We start from the raw sequence: 18756 nt of genomic DNA on the forward strand, positions 1-18756 counted from the left end.
CTCCTTTTCCACCTACAGGTCAGACATCTCCAGTGAAGTCTCTTAAACCTGTAAGTTCAACTTATTTTAAAAAATGTTTTCCTCATTTTTCTAGAATTGAACACATTTGAGGAGTTTTTAAAGCATGATCTCTAAAGTTAGCAGAAATATTAAGTCTAAGTCAGGTGCACTGCTCCCCAAAGGAACCGTTATAAGCCACTAAAATGCACTGCATTAAAATGCCCAGTACATTAAAAATCTACTGGTTTGCCAGAACTGAGGATGGTAAATTAGATCCAATTATGTTATTTCCATTTATGTTCTCTCTCTGCTACCTCTTTACTTACATTTAATATTGATCCATTTTTTGGACATTTGTATTCATGATTAAAAAAATCTGAAATACGCTTTATTTAGTTATGTCTAAGATGACATTATTAGAACACTAAGTTGTAGTGCCACATTTTCATGCATCCCATGACCACCCATTAAATGGTTGTATCTAAGGTGAATCAGTTCTGAATCGGTACTGTGTCAAGTAGAAGTAAAAGAGGTGACAGTCTGCATTGTAGAAGCAGTTGTTGGAATCGTAGTTTTTGTTTCTGACACGTGTCCTGCTCTAGAAACCGGAGATGGCGGCCAGCAGCGACACCCTGCAGGCTCAAGAGCAGCCGCCCCAACCCCTGCCCTTCCCTCCCAACGTGGTGCGTTCCAACTCTCCCAAACTGGACCCGTCGGAGCTCTACATGAAGTCCAAGGCCATCCTGGAGAGCAAGCGTAAGTACAGCTCCAGGGCTGCACACATGTAGAGCTTAGCTAGAAGGAAAACGAGCAGACAAAATGTTCCTGCAGGACCAGAGTTGGGGACCTCAGCACTAAGAGATGAGCATTTTTATTGAAAAGCCCCTCCACCTCTGTAGTGTAGATTTGTTTTATATATGTAAACAATCTGGTACCAACACCAAAATCCTGCCAATTTGTTAAAAAGGCAAATTATTGGCTGCCTAAAGTTGATTGATTAACTTCATTACACCACACAATAAATTATAAATGGTAAGAGAAAAGGAATGCAAAGCCACAGATCCTGAAAGGCATGGGGTTTCTTAGAGGTTTGTTTCTGGCCATTTGAAAGGAATGTAATCACAGATCAGCATAATTAGAACAGTCTTTAAATCCATCATTTAAATTCTTTCTGTGAAGAAGCTGACAGAGCTGAATTTCCTATTTCCAAGAAGACGAATGACCTCAAACCCACTTCCAATAAATGCCAAACTGTGTTTCAAGTTACAAATTATTTTTATTGGAAGGAAGAGTTTGTGTTTGTTGAGAGCCCTAATGTGTCGTGATGCAGTACGTCAGAACCCTCTCCTTCGCAGTCCAAGGTTGGATTTAGATGAAGACGAGGGTCCACCTAATTAGGAACATTCTGCCAGGGTGCTCCAGGGTTGAAGTTTACCTTTGCTGGATGGGGTTAGGACACTGTTTTGTCCAGTTAAAATTCTATTTTGGGTTGATATTATGAAGGATTATGCAGAACATTGAGTTGAGATGTGGTGGCATTACCTGATATGTATAATGTACAGTATTTGTTCGATTGACGATGTAAAAGAGTTTATAGGACAAGTCAACCATCCTGTCTGGATAGACCAAGCAAGCAACTTCTCATGAGATTACAAAACTCAGACAGCTAATAGGACATTAAACAGAGAATCATATTTAGTGCTCTGTTTATTAAACTCACCCCAGCCATATCTGCTGAAAATGTCATTTTATTTTTTGTCCAGAGTAAGAAAGAGATTAATGAATTCACTTCTGAGTTTCAATGAGAGAAGCTGCTCTCCTGTTCAAACCTTAACAGAACTTTCCGAATGCATTCTGGGCTCATTCTAAATTCATGGAAGCTGCAGATCCCATGACTCCCCCAGCATTATGAGGGGAGTTCCTGCTTCCCTTCCCTCTGATCTCTGACCCCTAACCCCTGACCTCTGTCTTCTGTTCTCCTCCAGCCCCTAACACGAAGGACCTGGATGTGTGCATCAAAAGGAACCAGGAATCTGGCTTCGGATTTCGAGTTTTGGGTGGAGAGGGTCCAGACCAGCCAGTGAGTCCTGTCATGCCCTCAAGGGACTGCATCCCTCTCAAACCACTGACATGGCAACTTCCTTGTAATTTACATCACTGCTCAAACAGTGATCTGCAGTAAGACCATGGAGATATTCATGGCCTTGGCTTTATCTGCTTACCATTATAATGTGCTGAATTTCCAAATAATTGACCAAAGTCCATATGTAATGCAACTGCTCCAACTAATGCATACTGTATATTTCAGGAGCTATTTCAAAAGGAAAGTGGTGCAAAGATTATTTTTTTCTTTTTCCATGGCTACATTTTCTGAAAAACATCTACATCGTACAAATCACTTCTCATTTGAATCTGTTTTTTTTAACTGAGATGATAATATTGTTACCAATAATATTATTAATGACTAGAATTCATATTCTCCCCAAGTTGTTGCTTCTGCCACGTCCCCACTATTTTCTCTAGACCCTTCATTAGGAATTCACATGGACTCGACTCTACTGCAGAACAAACTATAGCCCCGGTGCTGTGTGGTGCCCACGTCAGCGTGCTGACTGTGCGACTGCTTCCTGCCAGGTGTACATCGGTGCCATTGTGCCCCTGGGAGCGGCGGAGAAGGATGGGCGGCTGCGTGCCGGAGATGAGCTCCTGTGCATCGACGGGGTGCCAGTCAAAGGGAGATCTCACAAACAGGTCCTGGAGCTGATGACCAACGCGGCTCGAAATGGACAAGTCGTGCTCACTGTGCGCAGAAAGGTGGTCTACAAAGGTGATGATGATTATAATTGCATTTAAAAATGCATTTTTGGGGGATCTTTTTATCCAGAGTGTAGTGCTTCTGGATTTCTGCAACCCAATAAAGCAGTTATCCTCTATTAGGCAGTGCATGGATGACACTTACAAAATATTTAACCGTGAGTCCCTAGATTTTTATACCTTTAGAAAATAAAGTTGTGATGGATCTCTCTTTTAACATTTTTTAACGTTTTTTTGGAGAGTTGCAATTTCAAAGGAAGGTTTTAAGCACAACGTGGAGGAGCCCAGATTATATTAGAACTGTAAGTGAGGAGCAGCATGTGCTGATAGGAGAACTTTATACCCCCATTCTGGATAGACGCCTCTGTTCCTCAGGCCTTCCTGGCAAATGTCTGTGACTTAGCAGGGGAAGTTAAAGATGGGCACCAGACAGATCTGAAACATTGAACTGGGGACTTGCACAAGGTCTCAGAATCCAAATAAGCTAAAAATCAAGTTATTTCAACTTGGCAGGAGCTATTAATGAGGTTCATGGTTAATTGGCTCCTGCTGTTCATCCAAGGTAATTAGCTTGTGATGATATTTCATTTTTCATTTGAGGATTTCTTGTTTGAACCTCTTATTCATCATTATTGCCTTTCTAAAGGACAGTGGTCTTGGCGTGGAGGTTCTCAGCAGCGTGTCCCATTTCCTCACCTCTGCTCTTGTCCTCTGGTGCAGAAGTGAGTGACGAGGAGGCTCTGCAGCCCCCGGGTGCACTGGCTAACGGCTCACCCAAGTTACCCCGCATCGACGAGCCCAGCCAGCCAGACCACGACTCGTACGACATCACCCTGCAGCGCAGAGACAACGAGGGCTTCGGGTTTGTCATCCTCACCTCCAAGAACAAACCGCCGCCGGGAGGTGAGAGTGCCGCCTCACAGCCCGTTTAAATCCCTCAGGGCACGACGCGCTGAACGGAAACAGGTCGCCGAAGTTATCGAAACTTTAACAACTTCATATCAAACCGACCTATCTAAAGGCTTATTTTAATGAGCTTTTCTCTTGTAGAACAAGTTTATCTGCCGCTTTTCTGAATGGAAACTCATTGTGAAAGACCTGAGAAAGCAAATATTTATTGTCTCCCCCAATTACAGTTGTTTTGGAAACAAAGGATTTATTTTGAGTTAGGAAAAGCAAAGCAAATTTTGTATCATGCTTCTCGAATTGATAGCACATTTAAGGCAAGGGAAAATAGGTGAGAGCTCAAATACTGTTTCCGATTTAGAATCACTAGTTAGTTTCGTAATGTTATCCCGGTTTTGCAAAAAGCACGCGTTTTTCATGTCTCCGTTGGCAGCTGCAAACCCTATTTGTGGAGGAAGTGTGGACGGACTCCTCTGACCCACCCGTCTTTGTGCCACAGACACCACAGCCCCAATCAGGAGGCTTAGCAAAATAGAGACACAGCCCTCTCCAACAGCACTAAGGGCCTGGGAGGCAGCAGGGGTCTCTGTGTTACTGAGAACTGAGAGAGCCCTGTCTGAATGATCACAGCTTTCCTTTGGCAGAGCTCGGACAATTGCGCACTGCTTCTTGGGGAATCTCAGTTGCAGTCAGCTAGTGACAGGCTCAAACCCATGACTGTGGAACTCAGCTTACAAAGCTTTGGGCTTTGGTGACAACTTTTAAACATTTTAAGAATAAAAAGGAAGGAATTGAAATGGAAATCTAATAAGTAAATTGATTCTTAAAATGTAGAGAGCTTTAGGAAAATATATAACAAAGTACACCCTGTTTAGGTAACTTGAGAAGACAATGTACCAAAACAATATATGCTGTCTGGGACATTAGATTAGCCGAAAGTAACTGATAAGCTTTGAAAAACAAATCTAGTGGTGGCGCTTCTTTCGTTTTATGATGTAATCTGTTTTGTCTTAGGGAAAGGGGAAGTGTTAGAAGGGACAAGGTGCTGAGCTTTCTCTTACAGCGCAACATCTTATAAAAACCCTGTACTGCTTGTCACAAATTGAGTCTCTGATGCACTTTGTAAAGTGGCAGCAGGGCTCCCAATATTGCAATATTGAAATAAAGACCTTACTCGGGTGAGAACTCTCTCTTGTGGCTTCCTTGATATTTCCATGACAGCACCTTGATCGGTTGAGTCAGACCCCCGCGTTGCTGATTTCATTGAAAGATGAAATAATTCCATTCCTGCCAGGTTGTGTTTGTGTAGACCACATTAAAACATCATGTTAATGACTTCTTTAGCAATAATAACAACCTCTGTCACACAATCAGAGTTGTTTTTTTTGTCTGGAACATCCCAGGAATGAAAAAACAGCCCTTTTTAAATTTGTATGCAGGAGAAAACAAAAGTGACATTGCCTGTTCCCCATACGTAAAGTGTTATGGGGCTCAGTATTCCCTGTCTGGATTACATCTGGGATAGGTCTTTACTGCTTCAGTTGTGTTAGTGATAATTGCTGTGCTGTAGCAACAAGGAAGTGTAATAGCACGTTAATAACCTTTCCCATTAGCACAGTACTTCAGCTCAAGTCAGTCAGCTCAATAGCATTGCTGCTGACGTTTCTGTGTGTTTCTATGGACACATTGATCGCCACACTTCGAACTGTCTGTAACCTCAAACCTTTTATCTCAGCTGCTATAACAAGCTTTGTAATTATTTTACTGCTTTTTCTATAGTTCTGGTTACTAATGAGTGAACGGCTCATTCCAGAGAGGCTGAGCAGTAATGGTTTTCTGAAACAGAGGTTTTACCTACTTAAATTTTACTCACAAGTTGTCTGGCATTGTGTTGGAAATTGTCACCAGATTACAAAAATATATTGCTGCAGTCAATAACAAGAAGAGCTGCCTTAAAGGAATGCCCTACACAGTCAGGCTGAAAGAACTGAACCTTTCTAGTCTTGAATCTTCAAAGACAAAATCAACCTTCACAATCACAATGGACTTCTTCACCATCAACAGTGATATGTACCAGAAGACACAAATAGAAAAATAGGCTTTTAAAAGTGAGAACAGGAGGAATTTGACAAACAAAGGATCGTGGGTGTCTGGAACAAGCTGCCCCTCTGTGTTTTTGAAGGTGATGCCCTGGCTTCTTTCAAGAAGCAGCAGGAAGAGGCCACTCATTTGTAATGTTCTTATGAGAGTGAGAGACAGCCCAAGCAGAGCCATCAGATATGTGCAGATATCAGAACAGCTTTCTGGTGCCTCCTCAAGACCCAGCTTGTGAGATTCTAGCTTTACACTATCCTTTGTACTATATCCTGTTTATGATCATTGTGTTGAGTGTCGTAGTTGTGTCAACGGATTTCTTTTCTTAATACCGCTGTGTGTAATCATGCTGACATGCTCTGTGTGCAGTCATCCCACACAAGATTGGGCGCATCATCGAGGGGAGCCCCACGGACCGCAGTGGGAGGCTGAAGGTGGGAGACCGCATCTCAGCGGTCAACGGCCAGTCCATCATGGAGCTCGCCCACAACGACATTGTGCAGCTGATCAAGGACGCTGGCAACACTGTGACTCTGACCGTCGTGCCGGAAGACGGTAAGCCCACTAGAAGCCATCCTGCACCCCCAAGATGTACTGCTGACCCTGTCATTGCTTTCGCTTTGCTTGTGTGCATTTTAAATGTATTTTTTATAAATCCATAGTTCGCACTTCAGTTGCCTGTTCCAGCCTGAAACACAACGTTTTCTAATAATCTAACATACACCCATTTACTCATTTATTATTTTGTCGATGTATTCATTCGTTCACTCTGAGCCTGAAGGCCTTGCTGAGACAGCCCCTGTCTGTGTTCCAGAGCACAGTGGGCCTCCATCGGGCAACAGCTCGGCGAAGCAGAGCCCAGCCCCACAGCACAGAGCCATGGGACAGGTGCAGCCGGCACACCGAGAGGACAGGTAGGGCCCGAGAGCCGGATCACTGCTGCGTACCCTGGACACTGTGCACGCCTTCTGCATCTCTCAACACCGCACATTAAACACTCCACCATACACTGAACATTTCACATTCTACACTCCTCACATTCTGAACACTGCTGCATACCGTGGACTTTGTGCACGTTGTATTCTGTATCACTGAACACCACTATATAAATACTCTGAACAATGCACATAATGAATTCTGGAGTCACCATACAGTGCTGCACTCTTGAGCAGAGCTCTCCCATCCTCTACTAATAAAGTCCTAGTTTCTGATCCAACCCAGAACTTAATTTTTTCACTACAGTGTGTATGAAGTAGCAGCAGATTTAGATGAAACTGGTAATGCTCTACTCGAATGGGGTTACATAAGACCATTGTAACTCCTTCATAAAAATTACACAACAAAATAAAACCACGTGCATAACCCCTTACAACAGTTTGTGAAAAGGACATTACTCAAAGATACTCATTATGATGCATAAGACATAGTTCCGGTCAATAGCTAGGAGCAGGTTTGCAGGCTGAGTGAAATCAGATGAAGAGATGGAAGACACCATGACAGACTTCAGAGTTAACAAGGGCTTCCTACACATGCAGTTTGGTAACAGTGATCATGGCATGTTCATGTGGATTTCTGTTTTGCTGTATCTTTTTTATGCATATTGTTAGCTCAGTTAATGTTTATGGGGGAGTTATGACCGTGTTATGTATCCCCATTCAAGTAATGAAGTAACTATGAAATCCATCCGTCCATTTTCTTACTGCTTCTGCCAATTCAGGGACATGGGGAATTCAGAGCAACAGGTACAAGGGTGGGTACACCCTAGTGGGACGCCAGTCCATCACAGAACAGACAGACCCACAAACTGTACCAGGGCCAATTCTCCCAGAAGTCAAATTATCGTACTGGCTTTGGGCTTTGGGCTTTGGGCTTTGGGCCAAAACCTGAACACCCCGAGGAAACCCATGCAAACTCAGGGAGAACATACAAACTCCACGCAGACAGCACCCCAGGTCTGGAATTGAACCAGAGCCCCAGCACTGTGAGGCACTTCTGTGCCACTGTACCGACCACACTGGAAAACCATTCGACTCATTTATATTGTGAACTTTTGGGTCAGATTTGGATAAGAACAATTATAAAATGAGATGGGGAATATCTTTCCTAACATAATCTATTCAATAGAAAGTAAAAAAACGGTAATATTACAGTGCTTGCATGCGACAGAGGCGCCCATCCAGTAATTTAGGCTGAACTAATTTAGGTTTGAAACTGGCACTGCACAATTGAGAGGATTGAAGTCCTGTGCTTATTAAGCCATGCTTTATGATGTTCTGCTGCGTCTGCCTGTGCTTTCTGGGAAATGAGAGGAAAGCTGGCAGAACGATTAGAGGAATTAATGGAGGGTGGTGTGATTGTGAAATTTGTGAGGCTTACACTGACTTTGATCTTCATTTGGAACAAGATTACCTGTGTCAATGATTTAATCCATTACAGCATGCGTTGCAGACAAGAAAAAATCTTGCTTTGATTATCCCTTAAATGATATATGTTTTTTTCTTTCAAAGTTGCTTCCAGTGTTTTTCATTCCAGTATTGAAGTGCAAATTGAGGGTCATCCATGGTAATAAATGGAAAACATGTTTTGAAGTAGTGCAATGAAAACTGCCCGCAATCTTTGTAGGACCGGTAGGAGAGAATGTGAAAAATTATTGAGGTTTAATTTCATCAAAGGCATCTAATGAGGCTTCTTCACCAGCATGAAGACTGACTACATTAGGGATTTCACCCTTCTCACAGAAAAGGCTTTCAAGGGAATCATTAAGCATTTTGGATAGGCTGACAACCAAATGAACTATTTCTAGCTTCATTTCTGAGCATTTGGTTCAGTAATTGATTTATGTTCTACAAGTACTGAATATGAAGGCACTACCATATTAAAATGGGCAACCTGTATTGTCCAGTATTCTTAGTGCATCCATGGTGTAAATAATGGCATTCTGCATTAGAATTTGCATCAGGGCCTGCATGATACTCTGAGCATTGCTACCAGGTGTTGCAGTATTGACATTTTGTTTTTGGTATTTTTGCATCTCTTATTTCTTTGTCAAAACTGCCCATTCTAATACAGCAGGGTTCTATGTGTGCACACACACATGTATTCATACATTTGTTTTTGGAATGATTTAGATATAACCCCGAAATGGACGATAAGAGGGATTCGCTCTCTGATGCCAGGCTTTCCTGGGCAGACCACAAGAGCCTCCCCCAGAGCGAACAGGGGGTGCTGTGCACTACAGGAGCCAAACAGGTGAGAGCCCTGGGCACCAGACAGGAGGTACACATTACAGACAAACTGATGTGCCCTGCTGAGCACAGTCAGAGCAAGGCAGGCACAGCTCGGTCCTGTCATTACCAGGAGCTTGCTGAACTGTAGAGAAAAAAAACTATTAACAAAACTGTGATATCCATCCATTCATTTTCTAACCACTCCTCCTAATTCAGGGTCTCGGGGGAGCCGGGGCCTATCCTAGCAAGCAACGGGCGCACGGCAGGGTACACCTGATGGGATACCAGTCCATTGCAGGGCACACAAAGACACAAACACACGCGCTCACGCCTAGGTCCAAGTTTCCCTGAAGCCAGTTAACCTACCAGTATGGTTTTGTATTGCGGGAGGAAACCAGAGCTACTGGAGGAAGCCCATGCAAACGCAGGAAGAACACAAACACTCCACACAGATGGCACCCCAGGTCTGGAATTTAACCCAGGGCCCCAGCGCTGTGAGGCAGCAATGCTTACCAACCACTGTGTCACCCTGCCACCCCAAAACAGTAGTGTATTGTATAAAAAATATATATATATTTTACAGTAAGGGTTGACAAATTCCTCAAATGCCGAAGGCACTATTTTTTCACCTAGCAGTGTTCTGTACTGTAGCTCTAAGGAAACTGAGTGCAGTGTTCTGGATGCTGCTGTCCTCAGGGCTGCTTCATGGTGGAGCTGGAGAGGGGCCTCCGAGGGTTCGGCTTCAGTCTGCGGGGAGGCAAGGAGTATAACATGGGCCTCTTCATCCTGAGGCTGGCGGAGGACGGCCCCGCCCTGAAAGATGGCCGGATACATGTGAGTCTCGCCCGCAGAGCCCGTCTGTGCCTGAATACAGCAGCCTGCAAGGGTATTGAGGCCACCACCTGCACGTTTGTAATGTAAAGCAAACTCCTACGTACCCGATGCATGGATACCATCAGTACCTGTTTATTTCCAATTAATTGAATTAAAGATGTACAAACGTCTGAACAAAAAATATTAAAAACTGAAGGGAAAAAATGAATTTATAGACAAGAGTTGATCCAACACTTTTGGTACTTATGATGATGCTTAGCAGTGTACTGTATAGTGTACGGTATGAACTACAGGTAACTGCCAAAATAAAGGAAAGAGCATGCCAAAAGACCCCGACAGTGCCCTTTTCCCATGGTGAGGGGTCTTGGCGGCTCTGTTATGGTATGGGGTGCATTTTCTTTTGCCATTGTTTAGGTCTTGTTAGAGGGCAAGCTAAATGCCAATCAATACAAAGCCATTCTGAGTGATCACATTCATCCTGCGCTGAATCATTTCTTTCCTGATGGGAGTGGAATCTTCCAACATGTCAGTGCTCTTGGAAATTACTTTCTTAAATTACTTACTCAGTGCTTGAGTAAGAAAACCATGCAAACCATATGGCATAGTCTTCCCAGTCACCAGATCTCAACCCAGTTGAGCTCTTAAGGGAGAGTCGACAGCAGCGCCTGAGACGGCGTATTCCACCACCGTCAACAACACCAAATTATGGAATTTCTTGGGTCAGGATGGTGTCAAATCCCTTCAATACACTTCCAATACACTATTTGCCATTTTTCAAGAGTTAATCTGTTCTTAGAAAAGTTTGGTTTTTAGCAAGTTGATATATATATATAACTAGTCCTTAAACAAAACTACGCAGCGCTTTATTATACAACAGAAACAGGGTTTCTTTGAGCCACAGTTGCAGCTGCAAATTTGATTTATGATCTCGAGGATCCTCAGATTGTCAGACAGCGGCAACAGTGACACTCAGAAAGAGTGTTGGAGTTGAGCATCGTTTTTTAGATTGACCAGATGTCAGTCAAAGAACTTGATTACACCTACAGAAGATAAAGCAGCTGTTGTCAGCCTTCATGAAATGCTACACAAAGATGCTGACTCGAGTGCAAAAAGGGTTTATAGTATACTCCCTATATGAAGGTTTTGGTCTCAATCATTCTGTACTTCAGTGGCAGTTTAGTGGATCACAGGAGTTTTGATGGGAATCACACCTCCTATATTCAATGCTGCTACTCATCAGGCTACAACTTATTTTACAAAAATTAATTTAATTTTTGATAACTTTTCTTATATCCATTGGCCACTTAATCAGGAGTAGCAACAACTTGTCATAAGCCAGTTGTATCTGATTCGGAGACACTGAAGGCATATACGGTATGTTGCACTCAGAACAACTCCAGCTGAGATGAACATACATATAATTGGAAAAGGGTTTAATTCTCTAAACATGCAGATGATTTGTGATGACTCATATAGAGTCTGGCATTTGCTATGATTCTAATATTTTCACCGTCACTTTAAGGCACCAGCTATTCTAAATGACATACAGGTAGATACATGTTTATTGAACTGAGAAAAGTATAGTTGAAAGCAGTGAAAATGTCTTGCTTATCGTATAGTTATTACTACAAAAAATAGTTTGACTATTCTTGAGTAATGTGAAATATATTGCAAAACCTATACAGTTTTTGGATCTAATGTTACTATACCAAGATATTGCACTGATGTAAATCCACTTATATCATCTGAAGTTTACATTTGTATGTGAACTCGCCTACTAATCTAAGTCTCCTCCTTTTTAGTTATTAAAATGTAACATTTGATTAAACATTAGAATACTTTACAATGTGCAGCTGTGCCAGGCAATGCTTCTGCTTTGCCTCCTATTTTATACCTTTCTACCACTCTGTGTCATCAAGGATAAGCTTTGCATTGCCAATGCATTATTAATAAATGACCGTGATATTGATATTTGAAAGTGACTGCAGATTTGACATGTATTTTTTATGAATGTGTAAATAGACTCATTTCCCACACATACAAATGCACATGCTGTAGAGTGTTCATATATAATATTTCATAGCTGTGGAGTTAATTCATTACAGCAGACCACTGAGCTGAGTGAAAGAAAATAAAAAAATCACCAGTCTATCGGCCTTAACAAAGAATATGACATTGACATAAGTAGGCAACAATGAATCAGGCATGTTTTTCTCTACAGTCTGTTCTGTAACAACCTTGATTACTTATTTTGTGAGCATTGCCAAACTATTGTTGATTGAGGAATTGTATATAAAATCTGTGCTTCTAAAAGCTCCTATATTGGTTGTTTGCTACAAGAAAATATAACTTGGTGTGAAATGATGATGGTACCAAAGTCATCATTTATTTCACACTAATTTCATAGGCTGTGATTTAAGGTTTTTTCCAGGTTTTATAGAAAGTTAGCAGTAGGAATGGCATGATGGAGACAGTGTGGTGTGATTGCAGGTGGGTGATCAGATTGTGGAAATCAACGGCGAGCCGACCCAGGGTATTACCCACACCCGGGCCATTGAGCTGATCCAGGCCGGGGGGAATAAAGTGCTGCTGCTGCTGAGGCCAGGCCTGGGACTCGTCCCCGACCACAGTGAGTGCAGACAGTATGGTGATGACGTCATTCTACACTGAATAAACACTAGCGTACGGGCCTACAGGAAGAACGTGGCTGAGTTAGCACTGTTTATATCCGTTCTATATCCGAAGAAGTGTCGGCTGTCGCAGAGTGACGAGTGTGTGTGTCCGGTGTGCGCTGTCGCAGAGTGACGTGTGTGTGTGTGTGTGTGTGTGTGTGTGTGTGTGTGTGTGTGTGTGTCCAGCGTGCGCTCTCACAGTGTGACGACTGTGTGCGTGTGTGTCCGGCGTGTGCTGTCGCAGAGTGACGAGTGTGTGTGTGTGTCCGGCGTGCGCTCTCGCAGGGTGACGAGTGTGTGTGTGTGTCCGGCGTGCGCTCTCGCAGGGTGACGTGTGTGTGTGTGTGTGTGTGTGTGTGTGTGCGCTCTCGCAGGGTGACGAGTGTGTGTGTGTCCAGCGTGCGCTCTCGCAGGGTGACGAGTGTGTGTGTGTCCAGCGTGCGCTCTCGCAGGGTGACGTGTGTGTGTGTGTGTGTCCAGTGTGTGTGTCCAGCGTGCGCTCTCGCAGGGTGACGAGTGTGTGTGTCCAGCGTGCGCTCTCGCAGGGTGACGAGTGTGTGTGTCCAGCGTGCGCTCTCGCAGGGTGACGAGTGTGTGTGTCCTGCGTGCGCTCTCGCAGGGTGACGAGTGTGTGTGTGTGTCCTGCGTGCGCTCTCGCAGGGTGACGAGTGTGTGTGTGTGTCCTGCGTGCGCTCTCGCAGGGTGACGAGTGTGTGTGTGTCCAGCGTGCGCTCTCGCAGGGTGACGTGTGTGTGTGTGTGTGTGTGTGTGTGTGTGTGTGTGTGTGTGTGTGTGTGTGTGTGTGTGTGTGTGTGCTCTCGCAGGGTGACGAGTGTGTGTGTGTCCAGCGTGCGCTCTCGCAGGGTGACGTGTGTGTGTGTGTGTGTCCAGTGTGTGTGTCCAGCGTGCGCTCTCGCAGGGTGACGAGTGTGTGTGTCCAGCGTGCGCTCTCGCAGGGTGACGAGTGTGTGTGTGTCCTGCGTGCGCTCTCGCAGGGTGACGAGTGTGTGTGTGTGTCCTGCGTGCGCTCTCGCAGGGTGACGAGTGTGTGTGTGTGTCCAGCGTGCGCTCTCGCAGGGTGACGAGTGTGTGTGTGTGTCCAGCGTGCGCTCTCGCAGGGTGACGAGTGTGTGTGTGTGTCCAGCGTGCGCTCTCGCAGGGTGACGAGTGTGTGTGTGTGTCCAGCGTGCGCTCTCGCAGGGTGACGAGTGTGTGTGTGTCCAGCGTGCGCTCTCGCAGGGTGACGAGTGTGTGTGTGTGTGTGTGTGTGTGTGTCCAGCGTGCACTCTCGCAGGGTGACGTGTGTGTGTGTGTGTGTGTGTCCAGCGTGCGCTCTCGCAGGGTGACGTGTGTGTGTGTGTGTGCGCTCTCGCAGGGTGACGAGTGTGTGTGTGTGTGTCCAGCGTGCGCTCTCGCAGGGTGACGAGTGTGTGTGTGTGTCCAGCGTGCGCTCTCGCAGGGTGACGAGTGTGTGTGTGTGTCCAGCGTGCGCTCTCGCAGGGTGACGAGTGTGTGTGTGTGTGTGTGTCCAGTGTGCGCTCTCGCAGAGTGAGCCATGAGTGTCCCCATTTGCACTGTTGCAGAGTGACCAGTGTTTGTGTCCGTAGTGTGCAGTCAGTCTCAAGTATACTTGTGGCTTAGAGTGTAGGGTGTCTAGTGTGTCTCCAGTGGCTCGGTACCTGCCTCTGTCCAGCTCAGTCTCTGCACTGTTTTCTGTTCCTCTCTCCAGGTCTGACCTCTTCCGCCCTGTGCTTCTACATGAAACCAGAGCATCACTAAAGGCTTCACTACTTTTCTTGGTCTGTCCCTTATATCTTGGTAAATCTTTTCTGTACTCGTCTTCTGAACACTTTTCCTTTTGCTCTAGGAAAGCAAAGCCGTGCATGTGGACTGAAAACCTTCTTTCCACTCTGTGACCTGCTCTGTCTGCACCCTTTTTCTCCATGAAATTAGCAGTCAACTGCACTGGAACTGGGTACACACAATAGGTCATCTTTAAACACAGACAACTAGAATATTAATCAAACTTAAATGTATGATCCACGGGTTGTCAGGTTATTTTTTAATCAGAAGAATCGGAATTATTTAAAAATATTTTACTGACAAACTGCAAACATAAGACATTTCCATTTCTTTTTTTTCTTTAGGTCAGATGGATATACAGAACGTTTCACCCACAAGCTTTCAGATAGACAGTTCAGCAGAAGAGCCACTCTCACCGGTGTCTCCATCTTTCAACTCCAACTCCTCTACCATCTCTGAGTCCTACCCTGCTGTGAGACAAGTGGAGCCCTATGACCGGGACAGTGATACCCCCAGCTACAGACAGGCTCACCTCCCAGCCAGTGGGACCATCATCTCCACAGATAGTGACAGGCTGGGCCAGGACTCCACCAAAGACCAAGCCAGCAAGGCCAAAATGCAGAAACGAGACCAATCTGTCAGTCCTGGAACTCCACACAGAAAGCTGCACCCTGTGACAGGCGAATCGGAGGATCCTCATGATGCCATGCCTGCCAGCCCAAAGAAAGCTAGCAGGGCGAAGGCTGATAGCAAAGACGGATCACACAGCCCAAGGAAGGCCGAAGGAAGTTTCCCTCCAGGAAGCAAGGACATATCCGTCAGCGTGCAGAACGCGGGAAGCAAGGACAAGAAGTCTCGACGGCAGAAAGACAGGCCGAGGTCATCAAGTCCAGAGAAGTCTCCTAGGAAGGAACAGGAAGTGGTGAACAGAGAGCCACTGGTAAACAAGGGGGAACGTCGGAGGAGGAGCAGCCCAGCAAAGACGGATAAACAGGAGAAGCCAGCGGGGAATAAGGAGAGAAAACGCAGGGATGAAGAAGCTGAGCGAGAGACAAGCAGGAACGTGGTCGACGTGGCCAGGAACTCCAGTGAGCGCCACAGAAAGAGTGAAGAAGACACGGGGAAAGACCCCCACGCTCACAGATCCCGCTCGATCCCCAGCAGAGAAAAGACGCCGAAAGAAGTCGAGGACACAGGCCGGAGAGAAAGAGAGCCCAAGAGGAAAGGCGCAGATGAGGAGAGCAAAAAAGACGCAGGGAGTTCTGGTGCTGTTGCAGAGGGCCTCACCAATGTGAACCTGAACAGTGGTAGAAAGGTTCCTATTACACCAGGGCCTTGGAAAGTCCCCAGCTCGGAGAAAGTTGAGAGATTCTCTGAAGCGAAGACTCAGTAACACTGAAGACAACAGATTAGAGTTTCTTCACAGCATCACTGCACAGCTGGGACAAAGGTTTTTTTTTATTTTTCATTAAGTATTTAAGGGATCTGTATCCATTTTGAATAGTTTTTCTTCCTTTATTAACATAGCATAATGTGTTAGCATTTTGTCTTCTGTGTTTGTTGGAGCCTTTGAGTTTAATGAAATCGAGGCTACATTCAGATCTGTGAAACCCTGTCTAGCCAACAGTGAGAATCCCTTCATTGTCAACAAGGGATTTCTGTAGATGCTCATGGCTGCCTTTGTTCAGACGTTTCATATGCAATGAAGGAGAAAGACATGTATATCTGTCATACATATATATCCACCAAATGAAGGATGATGTCATAACTGTTGTGAAGATCTACTAACCTACAAACGGACATACACCAATGGATTGCAAGATGCTCTTCACAAATGGATTTGTTTTGCTGCATGTATTTAATATGCTTTGTTTCTGTGTACCTTTGACACCCTGAGGGTTCCATCCAGTGTGTCTAAAATTCACAATCAGAGGCTGTAGATTGAATGTTTATCCATTGTGCACAAATCCAAACCGAATATACTAACCCATCTTTCAGCTTCCCAGCTAAATCAAGAAAATGATTTCACTCCATAATTGTGATGTCTCTTTAAAGGACCAGAAACTTGTGGTTAATTATATTGTTTACTATGTATATGATTAAGCATATCTAACGTATTGAAAAAATATACATATGTATTCTTACTGAGCCATTCTGCTGTATGTAGTGTTCCAACAGCCACTATTCTACCTGTTAATGGTGTTTGCTGTAACAGACTTAGTTCCTCTGACAAATGTGTGTACAACAAGCAAACTTTTTTTTAAGAAATATTGGTAGCTTGGATTGTATTTTATGAAATGTTTGTATCATTAAGCAATTAATTTCTTAAGCTACATTTGGGTAAAAATGGAGTTTGGCTCACCAGTGCATGACTGATATTTAGAGGTGCAGGTTGACATGAATTGAACTACTTAATTACACTCAACTCCTCATGGAATTTATACTTCCAAAGGTTTTTCAGATTTACAAGTCTGCTAAAATAGGGACTGTGCCACCCTTGAATATTTAATTTGAAATAATTTCGGGTTATTTTTCAAGCACTGCGTTAGTGTGCTGAACGGTTTGTTAAATTAACTACAATCAATCAACTTTAAGAAACAAATGTTATTTAAACTTCTAAAATGACTTCAGTAAAAAGCCAGCTACTTAGATTTCTAGAAGTGCATGACTTCAGACGTTTGGAAGTAGCAGAAAGGAATGTCCACTTGGCTTAGGGCATCTGATGATTTCTGTCCAGCCTCCCTGTCCTCTGTACCCAGATGTCTTTGTTTCTCTGGTGCCACCTTGCCCTGACTCTAACCCACATCATCAACCCCAAACCTACACCTAACCTTTGCCCTTTAGAATCCTCTCATGTTTTGAAGGAGGTTCCTAGTGGATATTCTTTTATGCTGAGTTCTGCAGTCCTGAGTGGAGTGATACCTCTTTGGGACAATCCTGAGAAATGTCACCTTGATGTCTCTTGCTCTGGTATTAGATATCCCTCTTCCCCTAATTCTCCATTGCCCATATCAGTGTCTGCATATAATAATGTGGCCTTGCATCGCTTGAACAAAGAAGACTTTTGGTCTCTACATTATGTGGTAGTTGTAAATGTTTATATATTGTACAGCACCTTTATAAATACTTCCAGAGTTCTCATTCAGAAAAAAATAAAGATCTGTAAATCGCTCCATTATTTTTTTAAGTGATTAAAAGAAAATGATTTAAAGTGGGGGGAAAAAAGGAAATTTATCTTATCTTCTGGTCATGGCATTCTGTTCATGCACTGTAAAAATAAAGTTTTACTTAAAATAGTTAGCCTCTTCTGCCTGGTTTTATTCATAAATATGTTTAATATTTTTTGCATCTTTGCAAATACGACCCTGTTTTTATTCTAAATGTGACAGCAAAGCTTTGAGAAGGCTGTTCCAAAATCAGGTTGATTTCACACTAAATGATCAATTTAGTATATGTTTGCTAAGCTGACATGTTTAAGAGTACTTTGATCAATAAATAGCAGAAAAAAACAGAACATGGTAGGACATGCGTAGATTTTGAGAAAGCTATGGGTATTTCATCATAAAAGATTTTAAGATATAATATACAACTCCTTAAACACAACTCTTACATGACAGGCATTCAGTTTGACAACCAGTGAATGGATATAAAAAAAGAACACGGATAAAATACAAAAACTCTGAAGAATTGTTGGACTAGACCTGTTCACAGAAATACAAAATAATGTTAGGATATATAAAGTAGCTAAAAGTCTTGAATTTACATCAAGAGATTTTAAGATTGTGCTTAAACCTTTTTAGTCTTGAACAGAAAGGACTAAATTGGGATCCGATTCACTCAGCTATATTCCTCATGGAACAAGTAATAGGTTTATTCCATGCTGAAAGACAAGAAAGAAAACAATGTTTCGGCCATGAAACGTTTTCTTTCTTCTCTTTTCAGCATGGAATAAACCTATTACTTGTTCCTTTGCAGCCTACGCATGTTGACGCAGCTACTGTACCCACCTGAACTATATTCCTCTTGTATTCCTCTAAGGCACCATCAAAGTAATCCTATCCACTTCAGAATTAATACCAGAAAAACCTGCAGGACCATGTAAGAAACCTGAAGGCACAAGCATATTGTTATCTTGTGTGCTTGTATACCTTGTGGAGGGTCTGATAACTGTACTCGCACAGAAATCCTTAGTTCACAATGGAAGAAATTGACATTTCCACTGTTTTGTGCCTGAGGAACTCTGCAGGACATCCCGGCAATGTCAAACTAAGTACAAACTGTCCTCCCCTGTTTCTAAATTATTTTACATTCTATGTTTTGTACTTAAATATTACCTCATCTAGGAAGGGGGGAAAAACAGAAGTTATGTGTTTAATCTTTTGCCGATTAATATTGACCATTCAAAA

At 43.6% G+C, this 18756-nt stretch overlaps 1 protein-coding gene across 3 annotated transcripts in view; it reads left to right on the plus strand.

Moving 5' to 3' along the window:
* Window positions 1–16941, plus strand: part of magi3a (membrane associated guanylate kinase, WW and PDZ domain containing 3a) — a 158208-nt gene extending 141267 nt beyond the window's left edge. Inside the window, exons 12-23 of one of the 3 annotated variants that reach the window (XM_088640164.1) lie at window positions 19–50; window positions 603–756; window positions 1986–2080; window positions 2635–2827; window positions 3535–3717; window positions 6184–6369; window positions 6629–6728; window positions 8943–9063; window positions 9738–9875; window positions 12366–12504; window positions 14277–14365; window positions 14695–14833. In XM_088640164.1, coding sequence (XP_088496290.1) covers window positions 19–50; window positions 603–756; window positions 1986–2080; window positions 2635–2827; window positions 3535–3717; window positions 6184–6369; window positions 6629–6728; window positions 8943–9063; window positions 9738–9875; window positions 12366–12504; window positions 14277–14326 — 1391 coding nt within the window. In that variant the 3' untranslated portion in view covers window positions 14327–14365; window positions 14695–14833. Of the gene's footprint in view, window positions 1–18; window positions 51–602; window positions 757–1985; window positions 2081–2634; window positions 2828–3534; window positions 3718–6183; window positions 6370–6628; window positions 6729–8942; window positions 9064–9737; window positions 9876–12365; window positions 12505–14276; window positions 14366–14694 lie in introns of all 3 variants that reach the window. The other 2 variants (XM_088640165.1, XM_088640163.1) reach the window with 2 other exon arrangements.
* The last annotated feature ends 1815 nt before the right edge of the window (window positions 16942–18756 follow it).

This window comes from Lepisosteus platostomus, chromosome 7 (assembly GCF_059453375.1).
Source record: "Lepisosteus platostomus isolate fLepPlt1 chromosome 7, fLepPlt1.hap1, whole genome shotgun sequence".
In the NCBI taxonomy this organism is placed as follows: domain Eukaryota; kingdom Metazoa; phylum Chordata; class Actinopteri; order Semionotiformes; family Lepisosteidae; genus Lepisosteus; species Lepisosteus platostomus.